Source organism: Anas platyrhynchos, chromosome 1 (genome assembly GCF_047663525.1).
Source record: "Anas platyrhynchos isolate ZD024472 breed Pekin duck chromosome 1, IASCAAS_PekinDuck_T2T, whole genome shotgun sequence".
Lineage (NCBI taxonomy): Eukaryota > Metazoa > Chordata > Aves > Anseriformes > Anatidae > Anas > Anas platyrhynchos.
The window spans coordinates 84247416-84264260 of record NC_092587.1 but is presented as its reverse complement, the minus strand read 5'-3'; the positions used below and the strand labels follow the sequence as shown (position 1 = coordinate 84264260).

Sequence of the window (16845 nt, the reverse complement as noted above, 5' to 3'; positions counted from 1 at the left end):
AATTCATCTTTTCCTTGGATACAGTAAAAATTGACGAGACTTATGATATACTGAATATACTCATATATAGAAACCTAAAGACTAATTCTGAGATATAAATAACCTGACATTTAAAACGGGTGTAGAAACTTCAAGCTCACCCTTACCTATAGTATTGAGCTTTCATTGTTTTGAATAGCTGACCAGCTGTTTACTTAACAAGTCTGGATTATCTGCTGACCAAAAATAAGTCAGTTATACACAACTGTATATCTTTTCATAAGCTGAAGGGAAAATTGCATTCAGTAATTCTTCACCTCATATTTGTGTACCTGATGTGAGGGGAAGTGTAGTATTGTACGAATGTGTTATAGTCCATTGATCCCATCCAACCCACTCTAAAATCTGATCTAAGTCTTGCTCAGTGGATTGTTGTGGCCTTAAGACCTGTTTTCAGTGATGAAGAACAGACAAATGTAGGCAGCGTTTCAGGCAACTGTGTTTTGTTCCCTGCCTCATCAGATGGCAGCATGTGCTGTGCTGTTTGACCACGGCCTCTAGCAGGGTTCCAGGGACTCAGCCTCACATCTTTAGTTCTGTAGCAGACAAACATATTGTTCAGCAGTCAGTTTCTTTAGCAGTAAGATAAATCTATGTGGGATATAAAGAATAATTTGCAACATTATGGTTAGTTTTATAACTGTCACAAATAGGGGCAGTTAAATACCTGTGTCATTGCAGCTTCTAGACAGGTAGGGAGGTTGTCCAGCTCAATCTTGCAGTAAATTACACCTGCAGTTCTTTATGAGAGCAAAAAGGAAAGAGAGTTTTCAAATTTATTTGGTATCTAATAGGAGACACAACATCAAGGATGACAGCGTTACCCACCTTATCTTGATTACCCATGCACAGAGGTCAATAAAATGCTGTGGGATTCGCAGCTCTAAGAATGTGTACCAGTTCTATATCCCTCAATTTATTTCAAAATATACCTTAAAGATGTGGTGAGTTATTCTTACATATATGCGCTGCATTGATAAAACAAACAAAAAAGGTTACTCTCAGAAGATCTAATTTAACCCATTCTCAAATATCAGCACTAACATCTCTCCTCCATTCTGAATTTTGCGAGCTGGCACTTTACCTAGCACATTTTGCATTCACTTTCCAGATCACGTGAATGGTCACTGTACAAGTCCAACATCCCAGAGCTGCAGTGCAGGAAAACGACTTTCCAGCGCGGACGTCTCAAAAGCAAACCGCCGAGGGCCTGGGAGGCCCCCCTTTAGAAAGGCGCAGTCTGCAGCCTGCATGGAGATTTCCCTCCCAGTCACCACAGAAGGTGGGTGGCAATGACTATTTTGCTAGGTATCTGTGAATTTCTCACCAGGTGTGGAAGTGATTAAATTTAGCATGAGCCTTGTCCTAGTCATTGCCCTGAACTGCTGTCTTCATCTGACTGTTTAGAATTAGAACAACCCCTGTGTGTTAGTGTTGTTACTAACCAGCCTGCTCCTGAGCTCTGTGCTGCCTAGGGATGCGGTATGCTGAATCTCACCGAACTCTTAGAGCTGTCCCCTCGCCTGTACGGATGGGGTGCTTTGTTCTGGAAAAGCAATTGTTCATAGTGGCTTATGTACAGTAATCGTGACAGCTAGTAGTACTAACGTTTCAAACTCTCATTGTCTCTACTTACCAAGTCTGAAAATGAATAGGATATTTTTAGAATGCAAGTTCAGGCTTTGTATGTATTTATTGATTTACTAGTTGTAAAGATGGTATAAAATTCCACAATCCCTGGCCACTGACAACTGTAAAATTATAACCCATAATCTAATCAATTTTTGTATTTATAATGAGCTTCTAGTTTTGCTGGTTGAAAAACAGTCTTCAGATCTTGATCTACCTGAGTGAAGAGACTTAATTAAACTTAGAGATACAAAGTGGACCACTTATGGCAATACATTGTGCTTAAAATCTACAATCAGCCTATTTTAATCTCAGCAGTGCCAGCTATTTAACTGCAGATTAAAAGCAGGAACATTCAGCTGGTGTGTTTTCCTTCAATCTTGGTAGTGTTCCCACTCTGGTATTGGCATCCTTTACCCTTGTCTCCCAAGCTTCCAGCACCCCCTCATTCCTGCAACAATGCATTGTCTATGCAGAAAAGCTTCAGCCTACCAAAAACTGAAAAGAATAGTATCAAAGTAAATGTTGTAAGACTGTAGCATTGATTGTGTTAAATTTTAGTAATAGATACGCAATAATATTTAAACAACATAAGTATTTTTTACACTTAACTTTTTTTAAAGTCCAGTTTTTAATTTTAATGAAGATGCAGAATAATTTCTTAAGTGCCTAAGAGATAATAATCTCCTATGGCTATTGTTTAGGCTGTAGCTTGGCCTGAACGTGATGCTGTAAGTGAAAGGCAATCAACAATACCATGATTCTACATATTTCTTGTAAGGAGCATTTGTATCCTAACATGTCCACCTGCAAAGGTGTCTGCACCACAGAAGTTCTTTATAACTGGAACCTGTTCTCCCTTGTTTTAATTATTATAAATAGAGATAGAGCAAGGGGAATTATTTCACTCAGTGTGTCTTTTTTTTTTTTTAATTTATTTCAAACCTTTGTTACTAGTTGCAAATTGCTAGAATGATTTTATTTTCTTTATGATAATATAAAATATTAAATTCTTCTTTGACCTTTCTTCTGACTGCTGTGGGGGTCACAAAACAAAAATAGGGTCTACATGTGTGAGACCCACTAAGAAAATATCCTAATTCATCATGGAGGGGTTCTAAGATACTGTTCTTGATAGAATGGAGGTGCTATCCCAAAGACTGTTGCAGTGTCCTCTGGCATCTCCTTGCATTTGATTTAAGGATACTGTTGACCTACATTGATCCACAGGGTAATAGAGCAAAGTATGGTCAGATGTTCTCTGAAAAATGGTTATGTTCACTAAATGTGTTACCCTCTTCTAGCTATGTCATTAAGTCTCTGGCAGAAATCATCTCCCATTGCCAGAGGCTATCACACCCAAACAAGACACTGGTGAAAGATGGATCGTTTGTGCTGTCCCTTTCTGCTTCAGTACAGAAACACTTAACAGCTTTCTATGTTGGGTTTACTTTATCCAAATGCCTTTGCACTAAAGCAAATGAGAAATGCCCCCATGATCTATTTTTCTGCCTTTTTTAGATGAGTATTAATCTTCTGTGGAGTAACAGGGACAAATACTTGGGAATAGTAACATTTCAACTGAAACTGCTGTTTCTTCAGTGACCATTCTGCCATTGCCTTAGTTTGTATGTAACACTAGACTGTTTTCACATATCTATATATTATCTCAATGAAATTCTTATAATCATAGCAAAATTACACCTTGTAATAATACCAAAGAAACTGCTAGGCCAAGTTGTACCTCATTAGCACAGGTATTTTATATCTTCCCATGCATGGCAAACATAGCACTGCTTACTGGCATCTGTAGTATAGAACTGGCCTTTAGGAGGATGTTACAGTATCATGGATTCTTCAAAGATGAAGTTGTAAACTGAACAGCAAAAATGTTAAATCACGTTGTAGGCATCATGTAACATATGGTGAAGTGTAATCCTCAAACAATTAGTTATAAGGAGTAATGTGGTTTGCATAGTAAACCTATAAATTTCAGTTCTAATGTGGATTAATTAATGTCTTGTGTGTAAAAATGGTACTAAAGTAGATTTACAGAGCTCTGAGCTGTTTATAAATTCCCATACACAAGGGCAGTTTTCATCTGTGTAATCACCATTTTTCCTCTATGTGATGATAATGATCATAACTCTTTCATCTTCCTCTCTTTATGCACCATACAAATATGGTAAGTACCACTGCATATGATAGTTCATAGTGGAAGATTCATCACTACCACAATAGTTTCAATTGCTTTGTGTTTCTCTGCATTCTATGTAGTACCAAACTCTTCTGCAATACATGTATGCAGATACTGCTGTAATATCGACACTACTTGTATCCGAACTGGCTACAGTACTACACAATGCTTTTATGTTTCTTTTCCTTTTCTCTCCCATCCTCCCAGAGTAAGTAGGGTCACTGGCAGGCAGAAGAGGGAACCTACAAACCCCTAAGGTCCCACTGACCCTTGTGTACAAAACATTTAGTAATACAGTAATACTTTGATGTCACGATGAGGCTTTCTGTGTATCCATATCATGAAAGATTCAGTTTCTACAGCTCATCAGTAATTATAATACCTATAAAGTTTGATACTAAAGTATATCTCTTTCTAGAAAGAGTCATCTAACTTCCTTTCAGGGACATGGAGAATATTAACGTGACTTGAAAAGAAGTCCTTTTCAAACGCATCACCTGTGTCATTGAAATGATATTACAACTCTCAGTAAGGTCAATGAAATGACTGTGTTATAGTTCTTCCTGCTGCAAGAAAGAGTCAGACAGATCCTTTAGAATAATTTTTACTGAGATGTAATATTAGAGATCGTGGCTTGGGGTGGTCCTTTAGTGAGTGGGTTTGTATGCACAAACATACGTGTCCCCTGTCATCAGGTTTATAAACTAAAACATTTTTCTGATGATTTGCATTCTCTCATTAAAAAGAAACCATCTGTCCAACTTGTATGAACATTTTGTAGATACCTGTGGTATTATTCTTTTGACTTCTAGCTCTACTAACTGATCTGTCTTGAACGATTGACATTCAGCCATTCTTCATGCATCTTTGATTTCTATCCATATTGTTTTGGCAGGAGGTTGAATTTATTTCTGAGTTGTTTTTTTTTTTTTATTGAATAGTATGGTAGAAAGTGATATGATCCTTGAAAATTCTTAGGTTGGAGCTAAGGAAAAGGGCAAGGGAGAAGGAAGATGAGATGTTAAAAGACTTGAGAAAGAATATGCTGAGAATAAAAATTCTCTGCGACTTCTGGAACTGTGTTTCATCAGAAGCTTCTGGCTGGGCTGTTCCAAAGTAAAATAAAACAATTCTCTCTGTGTGAAGAATTTATTGGCTACTTAGGAGTATATGCTGCAATAAATAATGGATTTATTCACAAGAAGTTGTGTTTTATATTTTCCTTTGGTGAAGCAAGATACATATTTTATGTCCTCGCCGGAAGGGTAGTATTTCAGGTTAGCATTTGGTAGGATTTTATTCTTCAACCTGATTAGAATTTTGATTAGAGATTGCTATCTCAGAAGTACTAAGCACTTTCTATACATAAAGAGAAAATCCTTTGTGTGGGGGTAGATAATTCTTGCCTTTTCTTAAGCTGAGTGCCTGTCTCTGAAGCACTGATGACACTTGGAGGTTTTTTTTAATAGTTCTTCCAGTTCCTACTCTTAAAACCCCTTCTTAATTGATTAGATTAAAAAGATAATACATTTTGGTGACTAATCATAAGATATCTGTTAGAATAATATATCATTATTCTCACATTGGTTTTCAAAACCAACTTATTTAAATCTGACCTTTTGGTACAATAGGAACTATATTTCCAGCATTTTCATTGAGTGCATTTTCAATCAGCCTTCACGCACTAAACTTTTCTGATTTCGTTTCTGTTAGATGTCTTGGTCTGTTCCAGCTCTGGACTCCAACTAGCACCCTGTTTTACTTGCAAGTGTCTTCACAGAAACATTGGAAGAGGAATTATATTAACCTTTTGCTTAGCTTCATGGGGGAAAATATGTACTCCTCCCTGGCTTGCCTTCTGTCCTGTGGCACAAATGCAAATCAGTCCATCTTAGTCCAAGAGCTAGTACCACATAGTTGTTAAAGCTTTGTTTCCTTCTAGAAGTGCAGAGATCACAGCCTGACCACAAATTTCAGTGTAGGTCAAGAGGCCCAAAACATCTGTTCTTTTTCTGCATAGAAAAATAAAATCTGTGTTTCTATCTAGCTTTTATTGAAATTTTAGTTGAAATAAAACATTGATGTTATAGAATAAAAATATTTTTTTTGTGGGAGGGAACTCAGTGTGGTTATACTTGTATAGCTGGGTGAATATGTGGATGTGTGCACAGATACATATGCTGTCATGCAGTCTTCATTACTGGAATAAATTCCAGCTAACTCTGGTAAGAGTTTCAGATTTGAAATTTCACTGTTTCTGCTTTTTTTCAAACATCCTGCTTTTTTAAGCAGTTTGCATTCTCCAAAAGGTTTTCTCTGCAATGATTTGCTACTTGCCATCAAATGCTGGCAGACTCTGACTTCTGTTTCCTTCTCATTGCTGTATTCACACAGAAATGGAAGCATTCTGTATTTATCTGTCCATGTGTGGTTGTATCACATGTCTTAGGAAGGAAGTAGAGATTTTTCCGTTTGAAATTTGGTATTTTGAAAACTATTTTCTCCCACCATCAGTGATAGAAACCTGTCTTTCTGGGTTTGATTTTTTTTTTTCCATTACATAGTCTTTAACTAGCCCAGTTTCACCACCTTAGACTGGAATGACCATTTAGATCTTTGTGCTACAAACTTAACTCTGATCATGAAATCCTTACAAGGGTTTGATGTGCATTATAATTTTCCATGAATGCTAAGAGCAAAGTCTTTGAATTTGCTGTAGATTTCTTTAAAATGATTCAGTTTCAGTATTTACCTCAGCTTTTGGATTAATTCTTTTGATTATATAAAGTTAAAATTTGATATAGAATACTTGAGTTGAAAGAGCAGAGAGCTGGCAAAACAAACCATTCAAGAATATTTAGCTATTATCTCTAATAACCTTATCAAAAATTCTGTGGCAAGTACAATGCAATTTCCATTTTAATGGATCCAGTATACTTTTATACTTGTAGATTTTCTTTAGAATCTGCATACTTCTATAAAATTGTTGTATATTTTTCTCTTGTCAATTATGGCTATACTGTTATGCTGTCTTTAGAAGTGCTCTATGCATTGGATTTTTTGAACTGGATGAGTAAATGGGACCATTTAGTTTCCTTCCCAAGTTTGGGATGGGGAGTGATGAGAAGAGGGAAGTTTCTGTTTTTATCATTAATCCCTTTTTTCTTGTTTTGGTTGGTTCTGAAGCCCACATGTGGATGTGAGCTAATTTCTTTCCAGGAAAGAGAGAAATATAGTTGCTTGATCTAGAAAAGTGTTGAAGCAGCACAGTGGTTCAAATACATGGCAGGGAACTGCACAGGGGAAGGCAACACACTGCTGTTCATGCCTGCTGAGAGGACAGGATGTAATGGACATAAACTGCTAAGGCAGAGCCACAGTTTCATGGGGACAGTCAGCAATTAATTTCCATGACAAGGATAGTTAACTGCAGAAATGGATTTTCTGAGGAGGCTACTGCATCTCTGGCAGGTTTTCAGAACAGCTCATGCCTCCCCACCACATATCCTTTGTCATGCCTCACCATATTTCAGAGTGGATGACTTCTGGAAAACTTCTTTGCCCAGGCAGCCAGGAGAACTGACACTTACCTGGTCCTCTGGGCATGTTACAGCTGCCATGTCCCCTAAGGGACATGTTTTTTTCACAGATAAGCTTTCACAGCAGATAAAAAAGCTCTTGAGATTTTTTTTCCATTATTCTCTGTGAGGGGATCATGGTGTTGGTTCTGCTTGTGAATCATTTCACTCCTCTTAGCATTTGAAGTTACTTTACATAGCTGGTAACAATAGGAATTGTATAATAGGAAATAGCTTAGAGATACTGTGGTAAGCCACAGTCTCCACTACTAGCTCAGTTTGTCACCACCATATTGCTTAGGGTCAATCCCAGCTAAGCATCATAGCTGTTAGGCTGAAGTAAAGCTTTCCTAACACGGCTGGGTTACAAGTGGCATAGCTTCCAGGGAAGACATGAAGAGTGTCTTCATTTCTCAATGTCTCAAAGTTCTCATTATACCTAGTGACCACAGATACAGAAGGCGTGGATGCTGTCAGTCCTCTCAGGCTGGTTTGTGCCTCCAGCTTTCTGCTGAGTGCTGTAATCACTAGACTGCAAAAATCCAGTGGAGCTGTCGTCATTTAGACTGACTCATAATCTTTATCAGATCCAAACACTACTTTCCCTCAGAGGTTTCAGTGGAGTGTAAAACCTGATTACAACAGAGCTTTCCCTATGTCCCTGTAGTGAGGAGTGGAAGTCTAGAGACTGGGGTACCTCGTGAGTATCTAATGGCCAGGAGTGGCTGGGGAGGAAAGAGAAAAGAGCCTTGTCTGCATACATCTGTGATGCTGGTGCCTAAATTTCAACTCAATTGGGCTGGATTGTGTTTGCATTTGTTTTTTTCCTGGGAGAACATTTTCTTTGAGCTTCTTGTAGGACGTTGGGTCCACTTGCTTCCTCATAGGAATCTGCAAATTTTCCCTATTTTTAAAACTAACTAAAAGAAAGCTCTGTTCTTCTTCTGTTCACTGAATGTCTTGTCAGTTTTAATTTAAATGATGATTTGATTCCAAGTTAATCTGATTTCACACTGTACACTAGGCATGTTGAATATGGAGGGCAGGTGCACTGCATGCTCAACTTTTTTTTTTCTTTTTTGCTTGCTAACAATCACCTCAGATCAACATAAACTGTTTTTCTATATCGGAAATAATTTTTCAAAGTTTGGGAAGTGGAGCGTACCATTAGACAGTTACTGGTACTTCTCTGGCAAAATGGAATAGGTGTGGGGCTGAACGAGGGAAGACCATATGAATACTCTGAGACTGTTCAAGTTACATTACAATAGTATTCCAAAGGCTTTTCTTTTTTTTTAAGCAAAGTTTTTCTGACTACATTTCAGTTGCACAAGCAGAAAATCTACCAGAGAGAGAAAAAGAATGCTTTCACTTGCTTTGTTATAACTATTTTGCCTCATTTATTGAATGGACCCAAGGCTTTTCTTCTATTGCACCTTTTATCTCCTCACGATTCTGTATACTTCTGCATATGAAAACTATAGAACATATTCTTCTTTCCCAAACCACCAATGGTATCAAGAGACGCTTCTGCAGAATAGCTACTTTAGGTAGGGGTTTAGATTATGGAGAACTGTGATATCTTTGATTAAGAAACATATGTCCTAATTTATAATCTAAATCTAAACTGAGCTCTTAGTGTTTGGAATATGAAGACAGTTGCTTGTGTAAGTAAAGGGAAGTAATTCATGGAATCAAATATGGAAGCTTGATAGACACTATTTATGTTAAAGATCTCTAGCATTTTTATCTTTCTATAAAAATGCTTATTTCTACATCATTTTCAAATTGAAAAACTGTTTTACTCTAACAATTCCCTCCTGTTTTTAAAACATGCTGAACTAAAACCTAAGCCTGAACTTTTCCATATTCTGGAAATATCAAAATAAAGATTCAAGTCTGGTGACTTGAATCTGTTTTCTCTTTCAGGCCTTTATTTGCCATCATGTACATACATTGTCTTGTATCAGTATAATTCTGTGAAGTCATCCAAGTTACACTGCTATTACTATAGCAACTTCAGGACAGTACTTTTTCAGCAGAACTTTTTCAAGAGAGGGTTAAGCGTCCCACAGCTGTGGGCTGTGTGTAAGCAGATGCAGTCACCCTGGTCTGAATGCATTCCAAGCAATATATTCACGTGCTTTTCGACGTAGTTTTAGAGCAACTTATTTGAGCTGATACAGTAGAAAATAATTCGCAGCAAGTCTAGATTGTTGCATTGTTTGTGCCTAAGACAACTTCTGCTGCTTTCTAGTGAATTGCTTTGATGTGGAATGCAGCTTTAGAGTGATGCTATTAGAACGTGTTTGAAGATGTTCTTAGCCAAGTAACCGTGCAGTGTTCTTAAATGTGTGAAAACCCTGCAGCGTTACTTCCTGCCCCTTTCTCCTCTGTGTTGCTGAAGCATTGCCGTCAGTAATACGGTTCAGTCTCTGTCTGTATGATGTGTACTGTGTGCAAATTCATGTTTGAAGTGTAATTCCTTTACTGTACGTTTACATCGGCATTCAGAGCTTTGCATGCTTTCCTGATTCAATAATTTTAAAAGTGACAGATTTCTCTAAAGATATTAAGGTGATGATCCTTAAACTGTCAAATGTTTTAATATTTTCATTAGCTTCTGGTAAGTCTGATGTTTGGAACTGAAACTTTAGAAATCTCCAGGTGAGGAGAATATAAACCTTTTAACTTTATTTCCATAATATATTGATTTCCATATCAAAAAGGTTTATCTTGATATATGTTCTTTAAGCAGGTCAGTTATTCAGTATGTTAAAACCAGGAAAGAACCTGTAATATTTAGGCATCTTAGGCGTTTGACAGTTTAATTGCAAAACTCTCCAGTAATTAAAGGAAATGTTTAGGGTGAAAATACTGATCTTTCTCACTGGTAGTTTAAGTTCATTCTTCATAACAAGTCATACTTTTGCTTTCATGATTCCTAACTCCAAAAAGAAATTGGCTTTATTCATCTGTTAGTCCTTACTCCATTATTTTAGAATAATGGCAATGACAATTTCTTGGAAGAGATGGTATGTGAGGATGTGTTCCCCTTACAAAGCATTTGCTGCAGCTGAGAATACAAAAGTCAGAACATTCCCCTGAAGAACACACATCAGTGGTATAAATATTTTCATTAGTATCCCCTCTCCTTTTTCTTTTAATTCCATGGGAAAGTAAGGAAATTCCAGTGTTGTTTCCACTAAACAAAAGGGAGAAGAAAAGATCTCTACAAGTGTTCTGTGAATGTGGCAGTTGAAACATATGGAATCATTTACTCAAATTGTCTTTTAAATTCTCAGAAACCCTAAATTAAATCTTCTCCTAGACACCATTGCACTGCAGCAGGACCACTCTGTCGTGCAAGGAAAGAGCTAGGACAATAACTGCTCAGGGCTGCTTTCATATAAATGTCATGATGACGGTTGGCTCAATTGTTCTTGTCCTTTTGCAATGCATGCGATTTTGTGGCAGTAGGTTACATTTCCAGACGGGCAATGCTTCAGCAATTACATGGAATCAGTACATTCTCACACGACGAGCGTCACTATACTGCTCACACATGGATGAACAAAGGTAAGACTCAAAAACACTGGCTTCGTTTTTATCCTAGCATGTGAGTTGAAGTGTTCTTCTGTGTTTCTGTCAGTGAGGTGGGTAGCAAATTAGAGGTTTTGTAATTGTTTTTAAATCGGAAGCCTTCTACGTGTACGCTGTTGCTCATAGCTTGAATTTAACAATCAGTCCAATGTCGTAAAGGAAATTGGTTCCTGAGTGTCCATCTGCATCTCACCAACTCATACCATGCATAGAGCAGGGCTGAATGAAAACATTTTGAGGAAAGCAGGACTACTGTAAGGCAAGTAGTGGTATTTCTGAAGTATGAACCTAACCCACACTATGCAGCTCTTTGAAATTCACTCACTGCAGATAATGATGCTTTTGCTGAGAACTGCTTAGATTTTGGCCTAACAACTTGAATAGCAGCATATCCCAAGTCATAGTCACTCGTTGGCTCTCAGGGGACACTGGACCCCTCTGATAGTGCACTCTGCTTCCAGTGGCAGGAACAGCCTGAAGACCTGTTTGGAGAGAGAAAGAAAAAAAAAAAAAAGAAAAAAAAAAAAAAAAGAAAAAAAAAAAAGAGCCAATAAACGGAAATCTACAATGGGAAGACAAGTAAAAATGACATGCTAGCCTAAGAGAGAGACAGCTGAGTGGGAACAGGGGGATCGCTGGAGTTGGGATATATGCCTCTCCAAGCAAAAGAAATACTGGACGTTTCAAAGCAAGAGGCAATTTAGAGACAGGAGCACATTTATGAGAAAGTGCCAAGGATCTTCTGGAGAGGAGAAAGAAGGAAAGAATACTGGGGAACAGAAAAGTATCTTCTTTTTGCATATGAAAGTTCTATCGCCTTACTGAAGCAGGGAGACCACATAAGCTTTGTTTAACCTCGGTTAAAGGGAGTACCTGAAAGTGGTACTGGTGCTGGTTCAGAGTCACACAGAGAGGTGTTGTAGCTGACATTGGTGGGACACCTGTTTTGCTGGTGTTTGGGTTAACATGGTGGTTGGGTTAACGATTAGTATAGACTGGCAGTGTTTGTACGGGAGAAATTTTAGCAGGTGGAACATCATTTTAAAACATAGAAACTAGGCTAGGTAAGTTTTTACAGTTTCACAAAGAAAGTGCTGTTATATTTCTTGAGGATATAACGGAGCAGTTTTGAAATAAAGAATTTAGGGTATATTCTCTTTGAGAAAGAGAGTCTCATGGGAATAGCACTAAACTAAGTTTTATCCCAAATTCTAGGGAGAAGAGAGATTTCTGCCTTGTTTTAGAGCTAAAGTCACATAGTGATTGCAGCCTTTCATGGGTTTTGTTTTGCTGTTCAGATATGTTTAATGAAATCAAATTTTGAAATGTGTCATGCTGGTCTTTTGTGTTTAAGTTTGAGTAGTGTATTTAATATAAAATAGCACAGTATGTTCCCAAAAGTGTCCTAAAGATTATATCTGTTAATGTCAGTTCTGCTAAAATGTCTTAGTTAACTGTACTGCACAGGAGTGAGGAACACTTCTTGTTAATTTAGAGAGGGAGAAAGCTTGATGACACATGCAAATGGCACATCATATATTTTAAGGTCCGTGCATGTCGCCTACGCTAACTAAGCAGATGCATTTGTCCTTTCAACATCATTCTCAGTATGAGCACCACCATACTTGAATTTTATGGCAGTGATATTAATATACATTTTAAAGAGAAGAAGAATTACATAATAAGATATTTTAAAAGTAAGGTACATTTTGAATTAAAAAAAAAAAAAAAAAAAGATTTGTGGATCAATCTGTGCCTTGAAATTACTGAAATTACAGCCCTCTCCTGCTTTGCCCGGCAGTTGTCACTTTGCTTAAGAAGGAGCTGGGCCAACCAGTCCAGTGCAGAAGTACAAAGTGCTTGGGGTTATGGGAGACACTAATGCTCAAGGTATTAGAAACTGTATTTGCACACGAATAAAAAATCCCAGTTTTATGCAGATATATTTAGCAGTGCTGAGCTAGAACTAGAGTAACAACAGTGCCTACTTGAAGAAGGTGAAACAGGGTGAGGAGAAGGCAGTGCTTAGAAATTCAAGTAGACAGAAATTTCTCTTCCATTAGAGTGGGACTGAAGTGCCAGGAAATGTTATCCTGCAAAGCTCCTGTTTGAAAAGCTACAGATACCCTCCAAGAACAGCAGCTGTGCCAAATGTGAATGAGCAGCATGTGAATCTGCCCCCATCCCTGCGTGCCAACACAGGCATGTAAGGTGGCATATATAGTAATGCCTGCTCTGGTTCCAGTAATGTTTTGCTGTGGTTCTCTCCAGTCTTTCCCAGGTAGCTGCTGTGAAGAGGATAATTTCAGCAGTTTACACGGCGTGATCTGGGTAGGGGAATATAATGCTGCAACATGTTGTCCAAGGAAGATTCACCCGCCAAACTGCTGCTTCTGATGGAGAGCAAGAAGCATACATACAATTTGAGGCTTAGCCTAGTTTTCAATTGGAGTACTTGAGAAAGTTATTTTCTGTTCCTCTTCTCAGTCATTTCTACTGGCTCTGAAGAGATAGCTCTCTATTCTGAGGTACGAGACAGATAATTTCATACCAAACACGAATCTGCTTCATAATGATAGGTTCAGAAGTAAGCCTTTTATCTCCGGTCCAATACCTTCAAATATTTCTCCGTCTCCAGAGACTCCTACTTCCTCTAGTTGTTTATGTTGCAGAAGAGAATGTGAGGTTTCCAGTGATCGAGACTGGTCTTGACTCCAGGTTGGTAGACAGCAGCACTGGCACTAGTCGTTTTGCAAACACTATGCCAGCAGCCAGCCCTGCTCTCCTTTTCCCTCTGGCTCCTCTAGTCTTCAGTGACTTTTTAGCCTGTGTCCTTTATAGCCTCCAACCCGTTGTCACTGACACATCCTGCTAGTGCCAGCAGCTCCCTTGCACAATTTTGTTCTCCCTTCTTGGCACAAGGCAAAGCAAAGCAGGGATCCCCGAGCCCGACAGCGGTCAGACCATGTTCACTGTCGCTTCCCTCAGAATTGCCATGCCTGTGTTATTTGCAGTGAGGTCAACGCAGCTCTGTCTGCAGCTGGCTCTCACTGTTGCCTGCTAAAGCTTAAGCAAGAAGATGAACCCATCAGTGCCAGCTCACTGTGCAGTTGTTGTCTAGGGCACAGAGCACATTTCTCATTTCAGCGCCCGGGAAACCAGAGCTGAATGGTGCCCTGAGACATCTCAGATGCTGGGATCACTTTAGCAATGGGTGTATTTCTCCCAGAGAGCAGTTATTCATAGCTTGACAATACACGGCGGCTGTGAACTGAGTGCTAGTACTGCCTAGCGATGGAAACAGCAGCAGAGCAAAGGACACGTGTTCTGAAGTTGGTAACGGCTCCTCCCTTCGTGTCCTGCAGCGACGAGATACATGGATTAATTGTAAATGCATTGGTAACATATGGGTCTAAAATTATTTCATGCTATTTAGAACAAGTCCTTTGAGCTAAGGCTGTTGTAAACTCTAATTAGTCTATGCTAATCTCCATAATAAGCAGCTATTTCTAATGCAGATCTAACTGATGAGGTCTGACAGCGTTTTCCACGCAGTTATACACTGGCAGGAAGCTGATATGGCGTTAGTATCAGACTGTTTGCCCAGGTTATGAAAATGCTGTGTTTTCTGTACTCTGCAGGGAGTTTGTATTTGCTGCAGGCTTGTGCTTGCTCTCGGATTGCCAGCTTATGCCTGTTCGATTGTATTTATTTGTGCAGAAAACCGGGAAAACTCCTTCAGCCGTTCCCGAAGCTCCAGCGTGTCGAGCATCGACAGGGACTCAAAGGAGGCAATTACAGCTTTGTACTTCATGGAGTCCTTTGCCCGAAAGAACGACTCTGCTGTCTCCCCATGCCTCTGGGTTGGAACGGGCCTTGGTATGGTCTTAATCCTCTCCCTTAACCTGCCTGCCAGTGACGACCTACGGCAGTCAGAGCCGGTCATGGTGTCACCAAGTGGTAAGAGTGCCGCTCTTTTCCTGTTTATTTTCTATCTTGGTACAACAAGAGAAAAACTGCATGGTTTTGTATGGTCTTTTTGGCAGAAAATTCTCAGGAAATGTATCAAGCGGTGGTCACGCGCTACATTGAGGGTGCACAGGTAATAAGATAGGCTTGTGAGAGACCCACAGCTTCACAAGCCGAGGCACTTTGGTTGTGTTACTCCTGAAGACTACCCTACATCTTGGGCAAAGTCATGTGTAATCTTTGTGAGGACAGGAAAATTAGCAGGGCTCCTTCATACTGGGAAATTGCAGTCCTGTATACAGCTCTGATGCAATCCTATCTGGGATGCTGTGAACAGTTTGGCTGTCTTTCCTGTCAGAAGGCTGCAGAGAAGCAGAAGGGAGTTCAGGAAAGGAAACACAAATGTTGGCAGGTTGATGTACCAGGAGAGATCCTTGGCTTAGTGAGTGACAGATGGCAGAGCAGAGAGGACAGAGCAGTAAGAGAGGTCAGGTCTGAGGAGAGGCAGTATGTGCTCACCGCCTCCACGGCAAAGTAATGACAAAAAACAGAGGATACGCAGGAACAGAGGTAAGCCCCCACCACAGTTGGTTTAGAAAAATAACACTGGATGGACACCAGACTAAGGAGAGCAGTTTTGGTAGAAGGGTAATAAATAATCCTACTGGTTTAACATAGAGATAAAAATCAGCCTATTTTTATGGTGTTTGGCAGCATGTATTATATAGATTATTTGATACAGGCTGCCTGAGACCTTTTTGGTACTGGCAGCCTATTTGTTCACCTTCCTGTGTGGTCAGGAAGAACCAAGCGAGGACGACTTGTCACCTTAGCTAGATTAATGTGTTAGCTGTATTTACAAAAGCAAAACTAGGTGTCAGCTGTGCCTTGTGTACACCGTACTGACAACCAGTTTAATTGTGGTGCCAGTGCCAGTGAGAGACGCTTATATTTTGCAGGCACAGTTCTGACACTGAAAGGAGCAGTACTGACCTTCGCGTGCTTGGACTGCGTGGGGACGTTGACACATCCACCGTATGAAGTATGGAGGGACCCACACAGTGCTGATGATGGTGAAAAAACAAGAAAAAGGAAACTTGTCATGCATTCCCCTTCCTCCTCCCAGGATATGGGTGATCATCAATTTGCAGTCATTTGTTCAGAAAAACAAGCCAAAGTCTTCTCATTGCCTTCCCAAACATGTCTTTATGTCCACAACATCACCGAAACGTCCTTTTTATTGCGAGCAGATGTGGTCACCCTCTGTAACAGCGTCTGTCTGGCGTGCTTTTGTGCCAATGGGCACATCATGACACTGAGGTACTTATCTAACTAATCTTGTGGCAAAACTAAACAAAGAGGTGGCACAGCGCTGTCACGTTCCACTTGCATTTGCTGTAGGGTGTGCTTACAACATGTCTGATGCTCTGCATTAACTCCTGGTGGGTGCATTTAGTGCGCATTTTGTATACAATTAATTACTCCACCGGGAGCCCTGCCTAGCCTGCTGCCATCCCCGTTCCTTGGCCTGTCTCCACATGGGGAGATAAGGCAGCTGCACAGCAAAATGAACTCTTTCATTTCATAGTAACTCCCCCATGATGACAACTAATGGCTGATGACTTAGAACTAGCATGAAACATTGATAATTTTGCTCAGTTATGGTAAGTCAGCAATAGAGCAGTGTAGAAAAGCTCAGGCATAGAAATGGTATCGTTTGTTTATCCAGTGTGAAGGGGAGAGCCCCACTCTTGCAATTTCAGATTTTTCCACTTGGAGAACCCAGTTTTTCTTCCTTGTCACTGCCACCATTGAGCTGACTGCAGCATC

General features: G+C 39.5%; 1 protein-coding gene across 10 annotated transcripts in view; it reads left to right on the top strand.

Moving 5' to 3' along the window:
* The window catches only part of STXBP5L (syntaxin binding protein 5L), a 198971-nt gene that overhangs the window by 172469 nt on the left and 9657 nt on the right, over positions 1-16845 (top strand). For 5 of the 10 annotated variants that reach the window (XM_072043761.1, XM_072043774.1, XM_072043771.1 and 2 more), the window contains 4 exons: positions 1151-1321; positions 10924-11022; positions 14767-15006; positions 15975-16335. In XM_072043761.1, coding sequence (XP_071899862.1) covers positions 1151-1321; positions 10924-11022; positions 14767-15006; positions 15975-16335 — 871 coding nt within the window. The remainder of the gene's footprint in view (positions 1-1150; positions 1322-10923; positions 11023-14766; positions 15007-15974; positions 16336-16845) is intronic. The other 5 variants (XM_072043782.1, XM_027449675.3, XM_072043787.1 and 2 more) reach the window with 2 other exon arrangements.